This window comes from Quercus lobata, chromosome 11 (genome assembly GCF_001633185.2).
Source record: "Quercus lobata isolate SW786 chromosome 11, ValleyOak3.0 Primary Assembly, whole genome shotgun sequence".
In the NCBI taxonomy this organism is placed as follows: Eukaryota; Viridiplantae; Streptophyta; class Magnoliopsida; order Fagales; family Fagaceae; genus Quercus; species Quercus lobata.
The window spans coordinates 27,245,649-27,272,356 of NC_044914.1; the positions used below are offsets into that span (position 1 = coordinate 27,245,649).

At 40.6% G+C, this 26,708-nt stretch overlaps 1 protein-coding gene across 1 annotated transcript; it reads left to right on the forward strand.

Annotated features, from left to right (window-relative positions):
• Window positions 1–18,514: 18,514 nt before the first annotated feature.
• On the forward strand, window positions 18,515–20,029 carry LOC115966641. The gene is made up of 2 exons (XM_031085836.1): window positions 18,515–18,838; window positions 19,226–20,029. The coding sequence occupies exons 1-2, from the start codon at window positions 18,515–18,517 to the stop codon at window positions 20,027–20,029; spliced, it is 1,128 nt and encodes a 375-aa protein (XP_030941696.1).
• Window positions 20,030–26,708: the final 6,679 nt, after the last annotated feature.

The following is a 26,708-nucleotide window of genomic DNA, read 5'->3' on the forward strand; positions in this document are numbered from 1 at the left end:
GTCATATATTTTACTTTCTGTTAGTGTTTCTTTTAAATGTGATATGTAATCTTTTGATTTGAAATTTTACCCTTTTTGTTGTGAAGGCAATAACTAGTGATAGAACATCATATTATTTTTCATCTACTCAAATTGTAAATCACAACAACAAAAAGTATGTAAGCTTCTGTCTAGAATTAACATTGTAAATTGCTTCAAATGGGCAATAATTTGCTTTGTTGGCAGATTAAGAAATATATATATATATATATAGACACACACATACATACCTTGGTTGACCAGTTCAAATCCTAATAAAATTTGTATATTCCTTTTTGTGTGAGTTATTCCTTACAATCCAAAGCGAAAAGGTTCATTTAAGTTAACTAAATTTCTCTCTGTTAGAATTATGTGCCCTAAAAAACAATACTATACATTTTTATTTGATGATAAAATTTTATTTTCACATTCATAACTTTTATAGGTATATTTCATTGTTTAAATGTGGCATGTGATGTCACCTCTGTAGGAAAAATCATGTTAATGGTTAAGGAACCAAAGACAGGGAGTAATGAGTTTTCATAAATTATTAATTGTTCTAGACTGTGGATATTAATTGAATATTACCACTGAAGCCTACACTTGTTGTACTGCTATATGATAGGATGATTTACTCCATCATTGAAGTAGTGACTTTAAGCAAACTAGTGGGTGTAATGTAACAAGTACATACACTGAATTGGATCCGATCAAGGACACCTTATGGAGTGATTATTGTTAATTAAAAGGTTGTTCTATCATAATTTTTCTATTGTCCTCAAACATGAGGGGTTTGTGTATATTTATTTATTATGCACATAACTTTGACAATGCCAACTGGTAATGCCAACTGGTGATGCCAATTTTAAAGGCTATATGCAGACACGTTGGGTTATGTGTGTAATGAGTAAAATATATAAATGCTCAACAATGAATCCACTAGTCTCTAAAGAAGATAGTATATTCAGTTGATTTTCATATTGAAGTTGGACTCAAAACAAAACCGGCCGGTGACATGTTTCAAAAATGTTTTTCATATATATAATATTGTATATATATATATTTAAAGAGTTTTTTAAAGATATTTTGGAGTCCAATAGAAATTATGAAATCAAGAAATTAAGGGTCACATAAGCTAGGGACATGACAGTGATATTTATCCAGTCCTAGTGGCTTGTAGGAATATAGTATGGTAGAAGGACATAGATATAAAATTGTATGAAATGGGACCTCATTTTGTAATTCTCTAATCTTCAGGGGTCAATTGCAATGTTTTGATGGACATTATTGCAATCTATAGAAGTTTAGATATTTTCTTGATATAGTTGAGAAAATTAAGAAATAATTTTGAAAGAGTTTCAAGATAAGTCAATAACGTTCAAAAAGTTATTGATAAATCCTACGGCTAAAGATTAGGATCCCTAAGGATTCCACGTCCAATCTCTCTCTAGGGTTTTAGAAGTCTTAAATAAAATAAGATTTTATAATATCATATTTTAGTGGTTGGCCATCAGAACTACTGTGTGATACTGCAGTCTTCTGAAAACTCAAAAAGAAATAGAGAGAGAGACGTGAATACCTTGGGAGGCAACACGCTTGGGTTGCTAAGAGAGGTATGCAATTTGTTCTATTTAGAATCCATGGTTGTGTGGTACAACGATCTTTAAATGAAAATATAATTTTTTTTTTGGTTTTATATTGCTTCTGCAAAAGTTTTCAGTGGTATCAGAGCAAACCACAATTAATCATGGATTCTGAATCGTTATTCATATCAGTATGTGTGCTGAGATTTATTTCCTATATGTCGTGATTGATATATGTGATATGTTAATTGTTTTTTTATTTATTCGGAGAAGTGGAGAACAATAAAAATCTATGCTGTGATTGATATATAATGATATGTTGATTGTTTGGTTCCGATTCGTTTTCGTAGTGCTATAATTGATATTCGGAGAAGTGGCATGTCTCTTGCATCTAATCTTGAGTTGTGCGTCGGAGTGCTATAAGCCTATAAATGCTTTATAGATTGTCTATTATGGTTTCATGTATATGTGCTTATCTGTGTAACCTATATTGATATATATTGGTTCATTGACTCTCCTTTTTATGTTGATAAAATCTTGAGTATTACCGAATTGAGGTGTTGAATCTCAATTAGTGGGAGTTGTATCAGATACATAAAGAATAATATTTAGATAGTCCCAGTAGTAATATATATTAAGTGCTAAATAGGATTATTTTATAGAATAATTCCTATGGCCCTCCATTGTCAGTGAATATAGGTTCTATTAAATTAAAATTATGTCGAAGCCAAAAGGATAGACTTGATTTTGGTTTAGTAGTTCCTTTTGTTTACTTCTTAGGAAGACAAGTGTGTGTATGACTGGTGGGAGTGTGGCTAAAATAGCAACATAATCATACTAGTACATATATCACACTCAGATAATGGTTTGCACTTATCCAAATAAACATGACCACTAAAATAGTGTAAAACATGTTTGATTTGGAGGCCAAAAGTAAATCGGGAGTCATAGATAAATTAAATAATATTAGAAACATGAGATGAAATTATGATGAATAGTATCTATTTGCCTTTATATGGTGTGCACAGTATATTTCAAAAGAAATTATTGGAGCATGCAAGGTAAGGGTTCTCGATGCCCACTTCGAACTATTTATGAATATAATTGTTATATTCTGTTCTGGGAATCTATGATATTTTGTTCTTGTGTGAGGTACCATTAGTTATTCAAAAACCTGAATATGATGGATATATGTATGTGAAAATATTATTTTATATTATTTTGCAGATTCATTATGACCAATTTTAATCCCTTAGCTAAGATTTTGGATGAAAATCGATTGTCTGAACCAAACTATGTAGATTGGAAAAGGAACCTAATCATTGTTCTCACTACTGATAAGATAGCTCATGTCCTTAATACTGAGGCACCAGAACTTGCTTTAGTTGATGCCACTGAGATGCAAAGAGATGCATTTAATAAGTGGCATGAGGTTGATGAAATGGCTAAATGCTACATAATGGCCTCTATGACCAATGTGTTGCAAAAACAATGCCAAGGCCTAGTTACAGCATAAGATATGATGCTGCACCTCAAAGAGATGTTTGGAGAACAAAGCAGAAGTGCACGGCAAATTGCTATGAAAAATCTCATGTCCACCAAAATGGTGGAAGGAACTCCAATTCGGGAACATGTCCTGAAGATGATTTCTTTCATCAATGAACTGGATATGCTTGGTGCAGAAATTGATAGTGAGACCCAAGTTGATGCGATCCTAGCATCTTTACCTGATTCTTTTAATCAGTTTATCACGAACTATAACATGAATAAGATGGTAGTGACATTGTCAGAGCTACTCAATATGTTGAAAGTAGCTAAGGATCTCATCAAGAAAGAAAAGCCTACTGTAATGTTGGCTGAAAAATCTGATACTTCTCTTAAGTTGAAGCCTAAGGGTAAGAACTTTAAGAGAAAAGGGTCTTTGTCATTCAATAAGGCTCAAGGTAACAAAGTGAATAAGGACACTGAGAAAAAGAAAGCAAAAGGAAATTGTTTCCATTGTGGTAAGCCTGGTCATTGGAAGAGAAATTGTCGCTATTATTTGGCTTCTTTGAAGAATGACAAACCTGCGGAAGGTATGCCTAATTTGCTCGTTATTGAAACAAATTTAATGGATGGTCCATTTGATTCTTGGTGTGTAGATTCTAGTACAATCTCACACATTTGCAATGTGTTGCAGGGGTTCAAGGAGACCCGAATGCTAAATGAAAAGGAGGTGATCCTAAAGATGGGGACTGGTGCAACTATTGCAGCCACTGCCATTGGAACCTTTTATTTAGAATTATCTTCTAGTAGAACTCTTGTCTTAGAAGATTGCTTATATGTGCCAGAAGTGTGAAGAAATTTAGTTTCAGTTTCAAAACTTGGTTGTTCAAGATATTCATTTCTTTTTACTTCTAAACTTGTTGTTAAGTTTATGAAAGTTCAAATAGTGTAAAAACACCATTGATCGTTTAGACCCCCAATTTACAAATTAACCAATTCAAGCTTTATGTCAAACAACTAGTGTGCGGAAAATGAACAAAAGCTATAAAATAGAATTGAAAAACTATCTAAGCCAAATTAAAATCACAACCCACAGCAGATAATAAAAGGCAAAGATAAAAGGAAAGGAAGATGCAAACACAAGGACAACACGCGATGTGTTATCGAAGAGGAAACCGAAACCCTCGGCGTAAAACCTCTTCGCCGCCCTCCAAGCGGTAAACAATCCACTAGAAAATGTAGTTGGGATACATGGACAGCAATAGACCCTCCAAGCCTAATTTACCCAGTGCACCTAAGGCCTCCAAGCTTCTTGCTCCAACGAGGTTGCGCCGAACATTTTTCTTTTCTAGCTTCCCGGATTCTGCTACTTGACCATAGCATCAACCAATGTAGATTGGTTCCTTCCCAATTGCTTCCCAGAACACCAAACAGCCCTCTCACAGTAATGAATATGATGAGAACAAGGTTTTGGTAAAATGCCTCTCAAGGGTTTGACAATGGAGAGGAAGAGAGTTGAGGAATTTGAAAAGACTCTTATGTAAAGATTGTAGATTAATCAATTTTGTTTTACTCTAGGGTTTCTCTCTCAAAATTCTCTCTGGAAGCTCTCTTTCTTTTGTGGGTATAAGGGGTATATATACTAGGGTGAGAGAGGAATGTGAAACGTCAGGTTTTTCAAAACAGGGCTGGCTCGCGGCTTGGCCTTACGACTTGACTGAGTCACGAGATCCAGTCGCGAGATAACCGAATGGCTAGTTGTCCTATTTTGTCCTGTAGTGCTCCAGCTAGCATGACTGTTCACCTTTTGACATGCTTGGTACGTGTGCTGCATCTGGCAGCTTGCAGCCGCGAGTCACCCGCGAGATCTAGCCGTGAGACTTTGTTTTCTTGCACACTCTTGAGCATTCAACACTCTATCTCACTCACTACCCTACAACAAACCCACCTAAATACAAGGTAACTAAATGCTGAAATACAAGCAAATTTGACACGGAATAAAGCCAACAAAATGGTTGATTAAATTCAACATTACAGTTTAATAATAAATTTGCAACTTCTAGCATTTTACAAGATGGTCTTTATTTTTTGAGTTCTATTAATAATTCTATTAATTGTGTTGAGAATGATATTGCTGCTAGTGTGTTATCTCTTAAAAGAAAAAGAGATGTTAATCCTAACTATTTGTGGCACTTAAGGCTTGGTCATATCAATATTGACCGAATTAATAGATTGGTAAGGGATGGGCCATTGAATCTTTTGAAGGTAGAGTCTTATCCAATTTGTGAGCCTTGCTTACAAGGGAAAATGACCAAAAGTCCATTTACAGAAAAGGGAGCTAGAGCCACTGATGTAGATTAATACACACTGATGTTTGTGGTCCTATGAATCACATGGCAAGAGGTGGTTTCTATTACTTCATTACTTTTATTGATGATTATTCTAGGTATGGTTATTTGTACCTAATGAAACATAAATCTGAATCCTTTGAAAAGTTCAAAGAATTTCATAATGAGGTTGAGAAACAAGCTGGAAAATGCATAAAAGTTCTTCGCTCTGATAGAGGAGGAGAATACCTCTTGGATCAATTTAAGGAATATCTAAAAGAAAATGGGATTATTTCTCAATTGACTCCCCCTGCCACACCTCAACATAATGGTGTAGCTGAAAGAAGAAATAGAACCTTATTATATATGGTTTGTTCTATGATGAGTGTGTCAGAGTTGCCAATTTCATTTTGGGGTTATGCTTTGGAGATTGCTGTTTATTTATTAAATAGAGTCCCTACCAACTCAGTTCCTAATACCCCATATGAGTTATGGACTGGTAAAAAACCAAGTCTAAATCACTTAAAGATATAGGGTTGTCCAACACATGTTAGAAAGTATAATATGGATAAGCTAGGACTTAGGAGTGATAGATGTTTATTTGTTGGCTATCCCAAGATGTCTACTGGTTTCTATTTTTACAATCCTAGTGAGCAAAAAGTGTTTGTGAGCAAGAATGCTATTTTTCTTGAGGAAGATTATAGCTTAAATGAAAGTAGAGCAAAAGTTTCTCTGGATGAACAAACTGATAACCCAATGGCTAAGTTGAATGAGAATAATGAAGAGCAAGTAATAGTGCCTACTGAACCAAGCAAAATACAAGAGACTCGACGTAGTAAAAGGACTATCAGGCCTCTAGTTAGACTCACTTTGTTAAATGAGATTTATTTAATGGAGTTAGAGGAGCATGATAATGATCCTTTTACTTATCAAGAAGCAATGACTGATAAGGATGTTGAGAATTGGAAAAGGGCCATGGAATCAGAGATGGACTCAATGTATATCAACCAGGTCTAGACCTTAGTAGACAAACCAGAAGGTTTTAAGCCTATTGGTTGTAAATGGGTCTACAAAAGGAAGATAGGACCTAATGGTAAGGTGGAGACCTATAAAGCTAGGCTAGTGGCAAAATGGTATAATCAAAAGGCTGGAATTGATTATGAGGAAACTTTTTCGCCAGTATCCATGCTAAAGTCCATAAGGATTCTATTGTCAATTGTTGCACATTATGATTATGAGATATGGCAAATGGATGTTAAAATAGCTTTCTTGAATGGACACATTCGAGAAGAAATTTTTATGGACCAGCCAGAAGGTTTCATATCTTATGGTCAAGAATCAAAAGTGTGCAAGTTGATGAGATCTATATACGGCCTAAAGCAAGCATCACGCAGTTGGAACATCCATTTTGATGAGGCAATCAAATCGTTTGGTTTCTCACAAAATATGGATGAACCTTGTGTTTACAAAAAGGTTAGTGGGAGCACTATTACATTTTTAGTTCTTTATGTAGATGACATACTACTAATTGGCAATGATGTAGGAGCAATGTCATCTATAAAAGTATGGTTATCTAGTCACTTTGCAATGAAAGATCTTGGTGAAGTGTCCTATATGCTCGGAATCAAATTGTTTAGAGACCAAAAGAAAAGGTTATTGGGACTTTCACAAGTCAATTATATTGACAAGATATTGGCTAGGTTTAGCATGCAAGATTCCAAGAAAGGGTTCACCTTTTAGACATGGAGTTCATCTCTCTAATCAAATGTGTCCTAAAACACAAGAAGAGAGAGAGACAATGAGAAATTGTCCTTATGCTTCGGCTGTAGGAAGTCTCATGTACGCAATGCTTTGCATTAGCCAGACATTTGTTATGCAGTGAGCATTGTGAGTAGATATCAATCCAATCCAGGTTCTAAGCATTGGACAGTAGTGAAACATATCCTCAAATATTTAAAAAGGACCAAACATTATTTCTTGGTGTTTGGTGGTGAGGATTTGACTATCCAAGGGTATACAGATTCTGATTTTCAATCTGATATTGATGATAGAAAATCAATTTCTGGATTTGTGTTCACTCTTGGCAAGGGAGCAATAAGTTGGAAAAGTTGCAAGCAAGATACTACTGCAAACTTTACTACAGAAGCAGAGTATATAGCTGCAAGTGAAGCTGCAAAGGAAGCTGTGTGGATTCACAAGTTCATTCAAGAACTTGAAGTTGTTCCTTCTATTGAGTCACCCATTACTATCTATTGTGACAATAGTGGGGTTGTTGCAAATGCAGTAGAACCAAGGGCTCATCAAAGGACAAAACATATTGCACGTAAATATCACTTGATACATGATATTATACAAAGAGGTGATGTAGCAATAACAAAGATTGCCTCTACCAATAATGTTGCGGATCCACTCACAAAGGCATTGTCTCAAAAGGTGTTTGAGAAGCATTTGGAACCAATGAGTATTAAATACATGTATGATTGGTTTTGAGTGCAGGTGGGAGATTGTTAGAATTATGTGCCCTCAAAACCAATACTATGCATTTTTATTTGATGATAAAATTTTATTTTCACATTCATAACTTTTATAGGTATATTTCATTGTTTAAATGTGGAATGTGATGTCACCTTTGTAGGAAAAATCATGTTAATGGTTAAGGAACCAAAGACAGAGAGTAATGAGTTTTCATAAATTATTAAATTGTTCTAGGCTGTGGATATTAATTGAATATTACCACTGAAGCCTACACTTGTTGTACTACTATATGATAGGATGATTTACTCCATCATTGAAGTAGTGACTTTAAGCAAACAAGTGGGTGTAATGTAATAAGTACATACACTGAATTGGATCCGATCAAGGACAACTTATGGAGTGATCATTGTTAATTAAAAGGTTGTTCTATCACAATTTTTCTATTGTCCTCAAACATGAGGGATTTGTGTATATTTTATTTATTATGCATATAACTTTGACAATGCCAACTGGTGATGCCAATTTTAAAGGCTATATACAGACTTGTTGGGTTATGTGTGTAATGAGTAAAATATATAAATGCTCAAAAATGAATCCACCAGTCTCTAAAGAAGATAGTATATTCGGTTGATTTTCATATTGAAGTTAGACTCAAAACAAAACCGGCCGGTGACATTTTTCAAAAATGTTTTTCATATATATAATATTGTGTATATATATATATATATATATATATATATATATATAAAGAGTTTTTAAAGATATTTTGGAGTCCAATAGAAATTATAAAATCAAGAAATTAAGGGTCACATAAGCTAGGGACATGACAGTGATATTTATCCAATCCTAGTGGCTTGTGGGAATATAGTATGGTGGAAGGACATAGATATAAAATTGTATGAAATGGGACCTCATTTGTAATTCTCTAATCTTCAGGGGTCAATTGCAATGTGTTGATGGACATTATTGCAATTTGTAGAAGTTCATATATTTTCTTGATATGGTTGAGAAAATTAAGAAATAATTTTGAAAGAGTTTCAAGATAAGTCAATAACATTCAAAAAATTATTGATAAATCCTACGGTTGAAGATTAGGATCCCTAAGGATCCCACGTCCAATCTCTCTCTAGGGTTTTAGAAGTCTTAAATAAAATAAGATTTTATAATATCATATTTAATTGGTTGGCCATCAGAACTACGGCTGAAGATTAGGATCCCTAAGGATCCCACGTCCAATCTCTCTCTAGGGTTTTAGAAGTCTTAAATAAAATAAGATTTTATAATATCATATTTAATTGGTTGGCCATCAGAACTACTGTGTGATACTGCAGTATTCTAAAAACTCAAAAAGAAATATAGAGAGAGAGGTGAATACCTTGGGAGGCAACACACTTGGGTTGCTAAGAGGTACACAATTTGTTCTATTTAGAATCCATGGTTGTGTGGTACAACGATCTTTAAATGAAAATATAATTTTTTTTGTTTTATATTGCTTCCGCAAAAGTTTTCACTCTCAAACCAACTAAAAATGCATTTAATTTGATTAAAAAAATATTTAGCATTTCTAAGAACTTTCCCGTGCATCGCACGGGTTAGCGACTAGTAATAACTAATAGTCGAAACATTTAACTTTGTTGACCACTACTTATTGCGCCATATGACTACATAAATTTGTGCCACATCTATATATTTTAAAACACAGAAAGATGTGTCTAGTCGTTAGGACCGCTAAAGTTGCTATTGTTTGGGGTTTGGTTGCACCAATTCACTTAGTAATTATGAATTTCTCACCAAAACCTCACTTATTTATTTATATTTTTTATAAAAGCCTCTCTTATTTTACTCTTTTTCAAAAACAATTTCTTTGCCTTTTCTCAACCTCTGACTCCCAATATAGTCTCCATCGTTTTCCCTAACGCTCCCCTGTCACTGCCTTCAGTCATCAATTTGCTACCCTCACCAAAGCTGTTTCCCCCTCTCTTTTCTTTAATTTACCAAATCCTTCTCTCTACAACGATGAAGAACTTCTTAGGTCCCTAAAAATCAGCCCAACTTCTCACAAAAAGCTTTCCTCCCATTGTATAGCGTCCTACTACCGTCTTTTCAGAGTCACTACCTTACAGTTCAACGTCAAGAACAGGTTTACTGTGATCAGACCGGTCTTTCTCCAGAAGCTTTACCAGTAAAGTGTCCAATTTTTTTTTTTTACTTGCAATTAAATATGATTTTGGCTTTTGGTATTTCAATTGGCTTGATTTTGATTTAGGGTTCATTCGGTAGTTACAAATATTACACCATTTCTTTCTCTTTATACACTCTTCAATCACACACATGTACTTTTTAAATGCGAAAGGCTACATCGGTTCTGGGAATGCTAATACATTGTTTAAATTTCAAAGCCGTTTAAAGGTTTCTTAATAAATGTATATGGTTTAAAAAACACACGAATGAATTCAGATAAGAGAGAGATTGAGAGACAATTTGAAAGGTGTGAATAGAGAAACTGAGAGACAATTTGGAAGAAATATCAAAGGGCCACCATGACCATCAGTTTTCACTACAACACTAGCCTTAGACTTTTGGAACCGTAGGCAAACACAGAGAGAAAAACTTTTTAATACTTGGGTATTAAGTACAACTCAGTTTTGGGTATTTTTGATGGATTTGTTTAAGTTTAGGTATTTGTGTAGATTCAGTTCTATTTTGGGCTTTTGGTTTTCTCTCGAAATGTTTGTCTACTCAATTTAATGTATAATAAGCCTTATCAATAGTTTTGGGTAATCACTGATCAACAGAATTATTAATATTCTGTTCCAATTTTGTATCGAGCCCTTTTGTTCTGTTATAGTTTTCAGCAATTTAATTTTGATTTCGTTTTTTCTTTAATGAATGTGTTGTGCAAAGAGAGTAGGAGAGAAAGATCTATGGGAGGTCCTTCACTACTGTTAGACCAGTTCCTTCTGATACTGGTGAAGAGATTGCTGCATCAATTGCTAATCTAACACAACCGGATGAAGCATGGAGTCAAATGTTTTGTCTATGAGATTGTTCTGGTATGGGACATATTCTTTTTCTTCTCTTTTATACTCTTCCATAGATTGTTCCTTCTTCTCTTTTTTGATTTTTTAAAACACTATTTTCATTTGATTGTTGTTATATAATATGCATTTGCAGTAAACCAAACCCAGTTGAACGCATAGGGTGTGGCTTCATCTTAATTTTGCTTCTTTCTTATTAATCTTATTTTTCCACTTGCTGGTTGGTTTCTCACTGTCCCAAAAAACCAACAGTATGATTTTGAATTCTGGGTTCTATATTTTATTTTGCGAATTGGAAGGTTTAACATCAATTAAGACAGATATCATGTACTTTCTTATGATATAAAAGCGATGGAAGAGTTGGGTTTTTGGCTTTACACTGTTCATGGAATAATTTAATTAGTTATGTAGTTGCGGAGTTCACCAATATGGAAGGACAGGGGGTAGAAGAACCTCCTCACTGGAGCGTCCACATAAATGGGTCATCTAACAAGCAAGCTAGTGAAATATGTGTAGTGCTCCGCTCACTAGAGGGAGACGAGATCGAATGCATGGTTCGACTTGACTTTCCCATAACAAACAATGAGGTAGAGTATGAAGCCTTAGTAGTAGGACTAGACCTCGCCAAAGCTGCAGGAGCGACAAGTGTGATTGTATACTGCGACTCTTAGGTAGTCACCAGTCAGGTAAATGGCAACTACGAGTGCAAAGGAGAAAGGATGAAGAAGTATCTGGATCAAGTGCGGAAACGTGTCAACAAATTGCAAGCCAAGTTCTTCCAAATCCCAAGAGAGGAAAACGAGCAAGCTAATCGCCTTGCCAAAGCTGCGTTAGCTGAATACATGCTTCTCCCCGAAAAAGTACTTTCCTTTGTTCAAATTTCACCCTTGATAGATGACGTCGGCGTGCAGGAAGTGAACTCGGAAAGCAATTGGACTACGCCAATAGTTTCCTATTTGAAAGACGGCACACTACCAAACGGAAAGGGGGCCGCAAGAAAGCTGAAAGTTCAGGCAGCATGATTTATCATGATAAAAGACGTCTTGTACAGGAGGGGCTTCTCCCGACTGTACCTGAGATATTTAAGTCTCGAAGAAGTGGATTATGTCATGAGAGAAGTACACGAAGGGATCTACAACAACCATTCAAGATCGCGGTCACTGGTTCATAAACTGATTAGAGCCGGATACTACTAGCCTACTATGCAAAAGGATGCCCTGACTTATGTCAAAGCATGTGACAAATGTCAAAGGTTTAGTAATGTCATCAGACAGCCGACGGAGGAATTGACCTTGATGACAACCCCATGGCCATTCACTCAATAAGGGCTCGACATCATGGGTCCGTTCCTGATAGCAATACGACAGCTAAAGTTCCTTGAAGTAGGTATAGACTATTTTACCAAATGGGTAGAAGCAGAAGCCTTGGCCACTATTACAGAGAAGAATGTGAGAAGCTTCATTTGGAGAAACATCATCTGTAAGTATGGAATCCCCATAGTCTTGGTATCAGATAACGGGAAACAGTTTGACAACGACTCTTTCAAAGATTTTTGCTCGTAGCTAGGAATCAAGAACCACTACTCCTCCCCCGCCCACCCCCAAGCCAACGGGCAGGTCGAAGTCATGAACCGATCCTTACTTAAAATCATCAAGACTTGGCTCGGGGGGGCAAAGGGTGTATGGCCAAAAGAGTTACCAAGCATACAATGGGCATAGAGAACAACGGCTAGAACACCAACAGGAGAGACACCGTTTCAATTAGCATATGAAAGCAAGACAGTCATCCCAGCAAAGGTCGGACTCACAAGCTATAGGATAGGTAATCCCAATGATGGGAAGAATGATGAGGCAATGTGTCTATAGCTTGACCTAATAGACGAAGTCAAGGCGACAGCTAAACAAAGGCTCGCTTGATACCAAGACCTCATGGCCAGGCATTACAACTCCTGAGTTATGCACAGAGACTTCAAGGTTGGAGACCTCGTCTTAAGGAAGGTAATGGGTGCCACCAGAGATCCCACACAAGGAAAGCTTGGACCTAACTGGGAAGGGCCCTACAGAATTACTTCTTGGCAGAGGAAACACACCTACCACTCGGAGATGTTGGACGAACAAAAGTTGCGCCATCCATGGAACACCGAGCATCTCCAAAAGTACTACCAGTAGAAGATAGCATGAAGAGCGATAGTCCTCACTTCCGGTTTATTTCTTTTAGTCAAATTTTTGCTTACAGTACTTTTTAAGCCCAAAGGGCAAGTTTTTTATCCTTTTAAGAACAATCTTTTACTTATGCATGCATTTACCAAAAATAAGAGGAGTTATTCAGATACAAGCAGTGTATATTTTCTCTACTAAACTACTTTCGTTATCAAGTCCACAAGTGGACAAGTTCATCTTATAAGAATGCTTTGAAATTATCAAGTCCACGAGTGGACGAGTCCATCATCCTATATGGATGCTTTAATTAAAAAATCCACAAGTAGACGAGCTCATCCACAAGTGGACAGATTGAAGATTAAGTCCAAAAATGGACTAGTTCATAAGGATGAGTTAATATTAGTCCTTAAGGGGACGGATTCATGATCAGGTCCACAAATGGATGGGTTCATCCCATGAGGATAAATTAATATCGCAAGTGGACGGATCCATGATCAAGTCCACTACAAGGATGTTTTAAATTAAAAGTCTACAAGCGGACCGATTAATTAAAGTCCACAAGTGGACGGATTCACAAGTCCGTCCATAAGTAGAGTTTATCCCATAGGGGTATTATCAAGTCCACAAGTGGACAGATTCGTGATAAAGTCCAAAAGAGGACGGGTTCATCCAAGAGGATGATCAGAACCTTATAAAGTCCATAAAATGGACGGGTTCAACCACGTGTTGAATCAAAGTTACAAGTCCATAAGAGGACAGGTTCGCCCAAAAAGATGAACAGAAAATTAGTCCATAACGTAGATGGATACAAGTCTGTAAGTGGATAGGATATAAGTCCATAACATGGATGGAAACAAATCCATGCAAGGATGCGTCAATCCGTAATTTAAATAGGTTTATAGTCCATAACATGGACAGATACAAATCCATGCAAGGACGCGTCAATCCGTAAAGTAAATGAGTTTATAGTCCATAATGTGGACGGATATAAGTTCGTAAGTGGACGGGATATAAGTCCATAACATAAACAGATACAAATCCAAACGGGTTCAGCAGACACGTTGAATTACAAGTCCATAAGTGAACGGCCTCATCAGGATGAACAAAAAAAATTATTAAGTCCACAGAATGGATGAGTTCAACAAGCACGTTGAACTAAAATTACAAGCCCATAATGAAGATGGGTTCAACAAACACGGTGAATTAAAAGTTACTAGTCAATAAGGAGGACGGGTTCATCCAAGGGATGATAAGAACGTTAATATCCATGGAAGTGGACGGATGTAACCATAAACTAAACAAATTCATCTACAGGAATAAAACTAGATGGATTGTTTAAAATAATTGAAAATTACTTAAAGCCCATAAAAGGAGATGTCTACATACAAGCAACGGATAAATTAAAACATAAGCTATTTTTCAAAACCTTCACATTCTAAAAAAAAAAGCTACTGTTGAACAGGAGCGTCATCGTCTCTTTCTTCCAAAACTTGATCTTCAGGTTGATGGGTGTTGTCCCCAATGTTCTTGGTTTGGCTTTCAATAGCAGTCCCTACGTCACCACGAGGGCCGTCTACAAAGGCATCATTAGCAAATAATTCATCCATACTCTCGGAATGGATGGGCTAAACTGAGGTTTGGGCATGGGAATCAATAGTAACATGAGATACGTCCAGGTCTGGATAAGAAGTCTTGACTTGACGGAGGGTGTCGTCAAAGCCTTCAGCAAAGGAGCCTCCAAGCTCTGCCAGAAAGGCATCGGAGTCACGATACTCACATATCGCTTCCTCCTTCGCCTGACGGAGCTGGTTCTTGGTGTCACGAATTTCTTTTTCCTTGTCCTCCAAGACCTGCTTCAACAGCTCCGTCTGCTTCTCCAACTCATCCCTAGCTTCCTCTGATAAAGCAAGCTTCTTCTCCTGGACCGTCTTCCAGGCCTTCAACTCATTCAGTTCGTCCTCCATCGACCTTGCCTTTGCCCTTATACGGTCCAACGCCATCTCATGGTTCAGGCAACACCCCATCAATCCCTTCATCATTAACATTGCCTAAACACGGAAGGGTTAGTAGCAAGGCAAGTTGAAGAAAAGAAAAAAGAAAAAAGAAGGTGGACTGACGTAGTTATCTGAGCAATGCTAAAAGGCCTCATCTCCCCCATGGCCTTAGTTGCGTGGTTACTCAAGTCCAATCATCAGTCGTGATGATGGACGAGAGCTGCTCCAACGCATACTTAGAGTCCTCATGGATGAGGATAGGTGGTTTTTCAGCGACGGGGATAGAACCCGTCATAAGTCCTTTGCCCTTTCTTAGACTAGGCTAAGTAACCGTCTTCTTGGCCTCAGCTTGCAAACCCACAATGGGTTCAGGGACAGTTTTGGGTTTCTTTGAAAGACGCCCAGTCTTCTCTGGTTGTTTCCTCTTGGTAGACGGGTTGGCCAAGCCTGTCCCTTTAGGGGTTTGACCCTCCTGTTGTTTCTTTAAAGCAGCTTGCTGCTTAATATGGGCCTTTCTCCTAATAGCGTCCATTTTTGCACAAAGGGGACGGAGGTCAAGAGTTTGAAAAAATAAATAAAAATATGAATATATTGGGTGACGGGCTTACGTTGGCGAATTTAAAGATTGTAGCGACGGGCGGCTGTTGTGGGCTCTGGTCCGTCACAATACTAAAAGAGGGTGTCTAGGGTGACTAATTTAGCCCATATGCTTTCCTCTAGCTTAGTTTTGTTGAAAATCTTCTCCAAAAAAATCCACTACTCTAGTGAGACTTGTGGACGGTCTTGAACTATAACATAAAGAGAAAGAAGACGGTTAGAGTAACATCTAACAAACAATTAAAAGTTTGAATATAGACGGGTGCATACTGGACAAGGGCATTATGCCCCATGTTGTGTCGACAGGCATATATTCATGGTCAGCAAGACGACACATCCACTTGTCACCTTCTAAAAAAAAATACCGACTCTTCCAGTTTCTGTTGGAGTCGAGGGTTTCATACATGAGCCTCAACAATAGGCTCCTAGGCACAAAGCTATACATGCCCTTTGACTGAGCAATCTCAGCCGGACGGTAACAATTAAAGAATTCTTCCACCGTTAACCTCTGTGCTCCGTTGGACATGGCCACATATAAGACCATCGCGCCAAGAAAGACCTTCCAGGCATTTGGGGAGATTTGGGTGACGACCAGACCCAGGTATTGAAGGAGGCAACAGTGAAGTGAACTTAAAGGGAATCTAAGTCCTGCCTTTAGCATCTGCTCATAGACCCCGATGCCTTCAACACCCTCATAGTAACATTTCTCTGACATGTAAGGTAGACGCATGGGTATGTTGATGGGTACCTGGTATTTCGCCCTAAGTGTCTTGAAGTGAGATTCTTTGATTGTAGAAACAAAATCATTAACCATCCATATGGGTAGCATTATGAACTCTCTAAGTCCATCAGGACCTATGACGGATTGGACTGGAGGTTCAGCACCATCAAGACCATCACTAGAGTCATCCTATAACCCAACCGTCTCCAAATCCTCATCCCTTGACAGTGTTAAATTAGTAGTGGACGGATCCAAGATGCACAGGCGCAAGGTAGACGGATCTCAAGGGCCGCGTGGCCTTCACATGGTTTAAGTGATTTCCAAGGAATCCTTAATAGAAACAACTTGTGTCCCACGATTAACCCTAATCGATAGAATCCCAATATGAAAAGAATTCTAGCATGAGAAGGATTCCGTAATATACGCCCATTAATGATAATCTTCCATGTAAGGAAATACCTTCCTACGTAAGAAACGGAGGTCGGCTCTACACTACTATAAAAACCCTAAAGCCCTTAGAAAACAAGGTACGCATAATTCACTCCAGCTCTAGTACTCTAGAGTTGTGAAAAGGTTTTTCTGGCTTAACCTTCGGAGGGTCTTTGGTCAGTACCATACCAATACTCTCCTAGGGTTTTTCTTTATTTTTGGTCTTGCAAGTATTATCTCGAGCACGTGAGTATCGTGTGGCTTACTAACAATTTCTGGCATCATCAATAACAAATCTTTTAAACAGATAATTAAGCATGAACAAGGATTTCCAGCTACGAAAAGGTACCTGGATCTAAGGGCTGCACACTAGATACCCTCAATGGGATGTCTTGGAAAAGACGCAAGTGCTTTGATAAAAACTTCAAGCGCCTCAAGCAAGCACGAAAACCATGAAGTAGAGGTTGGTCTACAATATGCACAATATTCTCCTTCGATTTTTTTTTTAAAAAAAAAAAAAGGGTACATATTCAGCAATTCTTTTCAAAATGAGATGCTATTCCATTGCTCACTCTCCCATACTCACCGGGTTTTCCTTCTCTAATGGTATTGGGAAGAAAATAAGTGTTCATCATCAGGCTAAATCAATTATTTTTGGGATGTCGACCACCTTCTTCATATGTAATCGAACCTTTGAATTTATATGTTTTTGGTTGCAGTTCTCACAATTGTATACTTCTTTCACTTCTCCGGCAAACAAGATTGGTTCAATCAACCCACCATAGACCTCTTATTTATTTCTTACTAAACATAGCTGGTCACACAAGCATATTGCAAATAAAAATTGTTGGCTTAAAAAATATGATGTGAAATTTATGGTCATATAGATATATAATATGGTCATACAAATAGTTATACCTAATGTACAACATGATAGGACCCTAGATTTAATTAATGGTTAAAATCACAAGTAACAAGATGGTCTTTTTATTCATATGACTATAAATGATGATGAGGATAAAAAATAAGCCTAGTCATGCGGAACATAAAGCTGACGGTTTTTTAGTACAATCCTTCAGACATAAGCAGACGATGTTGTTATGGCTGACGGTTATCGGTCAGCTGGCTCTAGGAAAAGTGCTGGATATACTTTAAGGCTGACGGCACTATTAGGCCAACGCCCAAAAAGCTGAAGGAAGTAAATCAAGCTGACGGTCCGAACGTAAGTTTACTTGCTATCCATGTTACATATAAGGAATTTTCTTGCTTCCCACGCTTGATAATATTCAAGGGATCCCTATAAGGAAAAGATCCCGTAAAATACGCCCAAGAAGACTCCTATAAGGAAAAGACTTCTACTCCAAGGAAAAGGGGGGGCAACCCTTGCTACTATAAAAACCCAAGCACCCTCACAAACCAAGGTATGCATAATTTACCCTCTCTAGCACTCTAGAGTGGTGAGAATAGTTCTAACTTGACCTTCGGAGGGTATTTGGCCAGTACCACATCGGTACTCTCTGTTAGGTAGTTTCTTTTCACTGTGTAGGTGCTATTTGGGGCGCGCGAGAACCGTGTGGCTCACTAGTGGTATTTTCGGCATCATCAGTTGGCGCCGTCTGTGGGAAACGTGTAGTGTAAAGTCATATTACCGCTTCCTGGACAAAAGTCGAATGGTGCTCACCCGCTCAATGGCAACCACTAACGACATTCAAGAAAAAGAACCACCCACAACCGCCCTCGAGAAGCAAGTCAAGACTTTCGCCGCGGCCGTGGAATGTCTCACTCGACAAAACCGCGACCTGGAAGAGCAACTACTCCAGAAGAACGCTGCACCAGACAACCAAGGAGCTGATCAAGAAGGAACCAGCGCCGACAGAAGAAACCGGGAGGGACCCCAGGCCAGCAACGCCCCGAGCAAACCGAAGCAACAAAACATGAGCCTCCCTTCCCTCACAAAGGCAGCTCCGCCACCTATTATTGCAGAGATGCAGGCCATGAAGGAACAAATGGAGGTTATGATGAACGCTCTCAAGGGGCGAGTGTCCAGCGATCTTGACGACCTTGTCAACCAGACTGACTCGCCGTTCACCGCCACCATCAACTCCTACCCTCTACCGAGTAAGTTTCGCATGCCACAGATAGACAGCTATGACGAGGTCAAGGACCCTCTGGACCACTTGGAGACCTTCAAGACCCTAATACACCTTCAAGGAGTAGCAGACGCGATCATGTGTAGGGCCTTCCCTACGACGCTGAAGGGCGCAGCGAGAATTTGGTTCAGCCAACTGGCACCGAACTCCATCAGCACCTTCAAAAAACTCAGTGCTCAATTCACCACACACTTCATCGGAGGCCATCGGTACAAAAAGTCTACGGCTTGCTTGATGAGTATGAAGCAGCGAGAGGATGAAACTTTAAGAGCCTACATATCCCACTTCAACAAGGAGGCACTCTCGATCGATGAAGCCGTCGATAAGATACTCGTTGCGGCATTCATAAATGGCTTGAAGAAGGGAAAGTTTTTGTTCTCCCTATACAAAAATGATCCAAAAACGATGTCGGAAGTACTTTATCGTGCCACCAAGTATATGAACGCTGAAGACGCACTGTTAGCCCGAGAAGAGAGGCCCAGGAAAAGAGAAAGGCAGGAAGACACTAGGCAGGACCAAGGCCGAAAAAATGCAAGAACAGGAGACCGAAGGGACGAGAGGCGCCCTAAGCCCCTGGGAGGAAGATTCACGAGCTTCACTCCATTGACAGCCCCGATAGATCAAGTCCTTATGCAAATCAAGGACGAGGAGGCCCTGACGTTCCCGGGAAAGTTGAAGAGTGATCCTAACAAACGTTCTAGGGATAAGTATTGTCGTTTCCACCGCGACCACGGTCACGATACAGCTGATTACTATGACCTCAAGCAGCAGATTGAGGCCCTTATCAGACAAGGAAAATTGCAGAAATTAGTTAGCAAGGAGAAAACGGATTCACCCGCACAAGAACAACACCCCCGACAAGATAATGAGCGACCGAGGCCCCCAATAGGGGACATAAGGATGATCGTAGGAGGAACGGCGGTCGCTGGGTCGTCCAAGAAGGCCCGCAAGACCTACCTTCGGATGGTACAAAATGTTCAACTGACGGGAGTCGTGCCGAAGATAGCACGAAGAGAAGGCCCTATAATTGGGTTCTCTGAGGAAGACACATGACGCCTTCACCATCCACATGACGATGCGCTTGTCGTCAGCTTATGGGTAGAAGACTATAACATGCACCGGGTGTTGGTTGACAACAGTAGTTCAACAGATATTTTATACTACCCGGCTTTCCAGCGGATGAGGATCGACAGGGGGCGATTGATTCCGACAAATGCCCCGTTTATAGGCTTTGGAGGGAGCCAGGTATTCCCCTTGAGCGCGGTCACGTTGTCCGTTATAGTAGGCGATTACCCTCAGCAAATAACCAAGGATGTGACGTTCTTGGTGGTCAATTGCTCGTCTGCCTACAACGTTATCCTCGGACGACCCACGCTCAACTCATGGAAGGCGGTAACCTCAACCTACCACCTGATGATCAAATTCCCTACTGACTACGGAGTAGGGGAGTTGTGCGGAAGTCAGATGGCCGTGCGCGAATGCTACATAACCATGATGGAAATAGAGGACCAGATTCAAGCTTTAAGTATAGAAGAGCATTGGACGGTAACAGAGCCAATAGAGAAGTTAGAAGAGATACCCCTTGACAGTTCCGATCCTGGCCGAACAACCAAAATTGGAACACTCGCTAACCCCGCGATCCGTCAGGAACTCATAACCTTCCTCAGAGGCAATCAAGACGTATTCGCCTGGAGTCATGAAGATATGCCAAGAATAGACCCATCAGTCATGGTGCACAAGTTGAATGTATCGCCCGCCTTCCCACCTGTCCGTCAAAAGAAAAGAGTGTTCGCCCCCGAACAAGATGAGGCCATAGCAGAAGAAGTCCGAAAGCTACAGGAAGCCAGCTTCATTAGGGAAGTATACTATCCCGATTGGCTAGCAAACGTAGTAATGGTCAAAAAAGCTAGCGGGAAATGGCGGATGTGTGTGGACTTCACCGACCTCAACAAAGCCTGCCCCAAAGATAGTTACCCCCTCCCAAGGGTCGACGTCCTAGTAGACTCAACGGCCCAACACCAGTTGCTGAGCTTCATGGACGCCTTTTCAGGGTACAACCAAATCCGAATGCACGAAACTGATTAGGAAAAGACGTCATTCGTAACCAGCCAGGGCCTCTTCTATTACGAAGTAATGCCCATGGGCCTGAAGAACACAAGTGCAACATACCAAAGACTTATGAACAAAATGTTCGCACAACAGATTGGGAGAAATGTCTAGGTTTACGTTGACGATATGCTAGTAAAAAGCCGAAGGGAGGAAGATCATCTGGAAGATCTCAAAGAAACATTCAACACCCTTTGCTCATACAACATGAAGCTCAATCCAAGAAAATGTGCCTTTGGAGTGACGGCGGGAAAATTCTTAGGATTTATGGTGTCCCAAAGAGGAATCGAGGTAAACCCAAACAAGATCCGGGCTATTATGGAGATGGCACCACCAAAAAATGTGAAGGAAGTGCAAAGCCTCAACGGAAAGATAGTGGCGCTAAACAGGTTCGTATCAAGGGCGACGAACAAGTGTTTACCCTTCTTCCAAACACTGAAGAAATCGTTTGAGTGGACCTCTAAATGCCAGCGAGCGTTCGAAGAATTGAAGGCTTATCTCTCCTCTCCACCGCTGCTGAGCCCGTCAAAGCCAGGAGAAGAGCTTTTTCTCTATCTAGCCGTCTCCCCCGTAGCTGTTAGTGCTGCCTTAATCAGAGAAAAAGAGAAAGTACAAAAGCCCGTATACTACGCAAGCCGAGCGCTTCGCGGTGCTGAAGAAAAATATCCGCCCATGGAAAAACTTGCCTTTGCATTAGTTACGGCGGCCCGCAAGTTCAAACCGTACTTTCAAGCTCATACGGTGAATGTCCTGACTGACAAGCCCTTACAACGGGCAATGAGCAATCCCGAGGCTGCGGGTCGATTGGTGTTATGGGCTATAGAACTGAGTGAGTTTGATATTCAGTACCGCCCACGGACCGCCATCAAGGGACAGGTTGTCGCAGACTTCATAGCTGAATTCACTCATGACGAAGACAAGGGGGCAGAAAAGTCCCCTCATTGGAGCATATATACGGACGGGTCATCCAACAGACAAGCTGGAGGGGCCGACATTGTGCTACTATCACCCGAAGGAGACACCATTGAATGTATGGTCCGTCTCGACTTCCCCGCTACCAACAATGAATCAGAGTATGAAGCGCTGATAGCAGGGCTCGACCTCGCCAAAGCAACAGGAGCCGCGAGGGTAGTCATCTACTGCGACTCTCAGGTCATCACTAACCAAATAAATGGAGACTACGAGTGCAAGGGCGAAAGGATGAAGAAGTACCTTGATGAAGTAAGGGTGAGAGTGGATGACCTAGAAGCCAAAGTCGTCCAAATTCCCAGAGGAGAAAACGAGCAAGCCAACTACCTCGCAAAGGCCGCTTCAGTAGAACAAATGGTCATCTCTGGTAATGTACTCTTTTTTGTTCAGCTTTCTCTGCTAATAGATCCCAGCAACGTGCAAGAAATATGCTCCAATAGTAGCTGGACCGCACCGATAGTTTCATATTTGAAAAAGACGGGGTCTTACCAAAAGAAAAGGAGGCCGCAAGGAAACTTAAGGTCCAGGCGACAAGGTTCGTCCTGATAAAAGACGTCCTGTACAAAAGAGACTTCTCCCAACCATATTTAAGAAGCTTGGGTACAGAAGAGGCAGACTACGTCATGAGAGAGGTACATGAAGGAATCTGCGGAAACCATTCAAGGTCTAGATCATTGGTAGACAAGCTTATACGAGCGGGGTACTATTGGCCCACCATGCAGAAGGACGCCGAAGCCTATGTCAGGGCCTGTGACAAATGCCAAAGGTTCAGCAATATTATTAGACAACCAACCGAAGAGCTGACCCCGATGACAGCCCCATGGCCATTCGCACAATGGGGGTTAGATATTATGAGACCATTCCCTACAGTAGTACGACAGCTGAAGTTCCTGGTGGTGGGCATTGACTATTTCACAAAATGGGTGGAAGCTGAAGCTCTGGCCACAATTACAGAGAAGAACGTGCGAAACTTTGTTTGGAGATGCATCATATGCAAGTTTGGCATTCCTAGAGTCTTTGTCTCGGACAACGGGAGGCAATTTGACAACGACCCCTTCCGGGATTTTCACTCACAGTTAGGAATAAAGAACCACTACTCCTCCCCTGCCCACCCTCAAGCAAATGGCCAGGTCGAAGTCACGAACCGATCCTTTCTCAAGATTATCAAGACTCGACTCGAGGGAGCAAAGGGTATATGGCCCGAAGAATTGCCAAGCATACTATGGGCATACAGGACGACAGCAAGGACACCCATAGGAGAGACACCGTTCCGACTGACGTACAGAGGCGAAACGGTCATCCCGGCTGAGGTTGGGCTCACAAGTTTCAGGGTGCACAACCATAATGAGAACAAAAACGACGAGGCTATGCGACTACAGCTCGACCTAGTGGACGAAATCAGAGCAGCAGTAGAACAAAGGCTCGCTAGGTACCAAGACCGCATGGCCAAACACTACAACTCTCGGGTCCGACACAGAGACTTCCAAGTTAGAGACCTTGTTCTTAGAAAGGTCATGAGCGCCGCTAGGGACCCTACCCAAGGGAAACTCAGCCCCAATTGGGAAGGACCTTACCGAGTAACGACGTGGCAAAGGAAAGGCACTTACCACCTGGAGACATTGGAAGGACAGAAACTGCCACACCCATGGAACACCGCGCACCTACGAAAGTATTACCAATAGGAGCGGCAGCATGAGGACCAACCCTTTTTATTCACATTCCAGCAAATTTTAGTCTTACTCCTCAGATTTATCATTTACTTTAGTTTTTTTTGCAACAATACCTCTTTTTTGTTTTAAGCCCAAAAGGCAGGATTTGGTTTTAGAATTACTTTTATTTACAAATGCATGGCAATAAGAGGAGTTTATTCAAAATTGCTGAAGTGTCTATTTTAGAAATCTACGGTTTAAAGTCCACAGAAGTGGGCAACTAAGTTCACAAAAGTGAACAACCGAAACGACTAAGTCCATAAACACGGACTAAAAAGCCAACGGTCCCATAGATGAAGCTATCATCATGTGGACGAGGTCCTCAAATCGACGGACCTACAAAGATGACAAGGTCATCATGACTGGGCCTAAAAGCTGACGGTTATATAGATGAAGCTATCATCATGTGGACGAGGTCCTAAAACCAACGGACCTACAAAGATGACAAGGTCATCATAACTAAGGCTAAAAAGCTAATGGTCCCATAGATGAAGCTATCATCATGTGGCCAAGGTCCTAAAACCAACAGACCTACAAAGATGACAAAGTCATCAAGGCCAAAGCTAAAAAGCTGACGGTCTCACCAAAGAGATGAGACTGTACTCATATGAACAAGGTTCTCAAACCAATGAGCCTGCAGAGATGACGAGCTCATCAAGAAAAAAGGTTAAGGTCAAAAAGATGACAGTCTCATTAAATGGATGGGGCTATAAAAATTAGTCAATAAATGGATAAAACAAAAACCAACAGATTTGCCAATTCTCGAGAACAAATTAGTCCCCAAAGATGGTGGACAAATGCAAATCTAGATAGCAATATGTTCAAAGTGACGGATACCAAGTATAATAAGCAAAGGTAAAAAACAGTGCATACATGTTCAAAGCGATGGATACCAAGTGTCATAAAAAAAATAAAAAAAGAAAAAAAAAAGAGGGGGTTACAAGTGAAAGCCCAATAAACACAAGGGCACTTAAAGACATTGTTTAGAAATTAAAATAAAAAGGCCAGAACTAAGTGGCAGGAACGTCCTTAAAGGCCCCGTCAGCTTTGTCCTTGGCAGTTTGTTCTTTATTTGAAAACTCGGCAGGTGTGTTGACGACAGGCTGGGCTAAAACGACTCCATCATCATTAAGCAGAAGGTCCAAATTGATGGGTTCGTCAGCTTTGTCAGCAATGGTGTCGCCAGCAGGAGTCATCGGCACGGGAACATCCATGGTAATTCCAGATAGATCCAACTCCGGATAAACTGACGCCACTTGCTTCAAACAATCATCGAAACCAGTGCCATAATAATCAGCATAAGAATCAATAAATGACTGGGTTGTCTTGAATTTTTGGACTGCATCAGTCCCAGCCGTCTTTACCTGCGCACGTAAAGACGCCAGTTCCTCCTCAAGCTTCTCCTGCTGACGCCCTGCCTCTCCTAACTTCTCCCTCAAGTCCTTCAGATCAGCATTTAACAGACGGACGGCCTCTCTTTATATTGCGCTTGCTGATCCATCAAGTTGGAGTTATGCCTCCTAACCCGAGTGACGACGCCCTCTTTGGCCACGCACCAGTCTTGGAGTGCTTTAACGCGAACCAAGGCCTGAAAGGAATGTAGCCGTCAGCCATTAACCAAGACAAGATCAGGTTATTCAAGGTAGAAAGCATACCCGTGCTATGTCAAAGAAAGCTGACGCTCCTAGGTCCTCCGTCCCTAGCTGAGCACAAGGATCCAGATCCGTCTGTTTTATAAGAGATTCTACCCCTTCAACAGCATAATCCTTGTGAGTTAGCAAGCAACGGGGCCCCTTGATGATAGGGCCGGAAGAGGTCATCACTCATTTCCCAGCACCATGACTAGACTTGGGGGACGACCTCTTGGAGGGCACATCCCCAGGAGTGACGGCCACCTTCTTAGAGGGAGGATCATCCTTTTCGTCAGCCCTTCTCTTAACTGAACCCTTAGAAGCAGTATGAGGGGTTGACGAGGACACCCCTCCTTTCCCTTGGCCTTCTCTTCCTCCTTCTTACGAGCCGCGGCGGCCCTCACCCTCTGCTTAGCAGCCTCCATCTCTGTGCAAAATAAACTGACAGGTATCAGTAAAGCAGACGGAGTAAATAAGTTGACGGATTAAATGGAGCGTCCACTTACGTTTCCGGGAAAATTCTTCCAACTTCCGAGCCTCAGCCGTCGGCTCTGGACCCCTACAGTACAGATGAAGAGTGTCTAGGGTAATCAAATCCCTACACTTCCGTTGCTCAAGCTGGATGCCAAGTACCCGATGGATGAATTCCCTTTGTTCGTCAGATATTTCCGGACGAGTGCTAGCTGAAACAAAAGGGAATAAACGGTGTTAAAAATTCCCTGACGAGTAAGAAGAGACGGTGCTCCTAAAAAAAAGGGGGGGAAGAAGGAAAGAGAAGGGGTGACCTGAATCCCTAATATAAGCCCAAGTGTTGTCAAAATAACCACCGGGCAGCGTATCCCACTCATCCAGACGGCACACCCAGTCCGTCCCCTTAACGAAGAAAAATCTACTTTTCCAATTCCTATTTGAGGCTGGCATATCAGACACTAATCTTAAGCTCTTCTCACGAGGAGCAAAATGGTATGTCCCCTTGGAAGATACTTTATGCTGAGGTCTGTAGCAATAAAAGAACTCGTCTAACGAAAGGTGACGGTTCCCCCCACTCAATTAGCCCTAAAGGATCTCAGCACCAATGAAGATCCTCCAGGCATTCGGAGCAATCTGGCTGACGGAAAATCCCAAGAAATCCGCCAGTTGACGGTGTAAAGCCGTCAGTGGTAATCTAAGACCTGCTACGAACATAGCATCGTACATCCCAACATCTGCAGTCCTCTTTGTATAACACCTCTTGTTTTTCCTAGGGAGATGGATGGGAATGTGATCTGGGATTTGGAAACGGGTACGCAACTCATTAAAAACTCTATTGCTCATCTT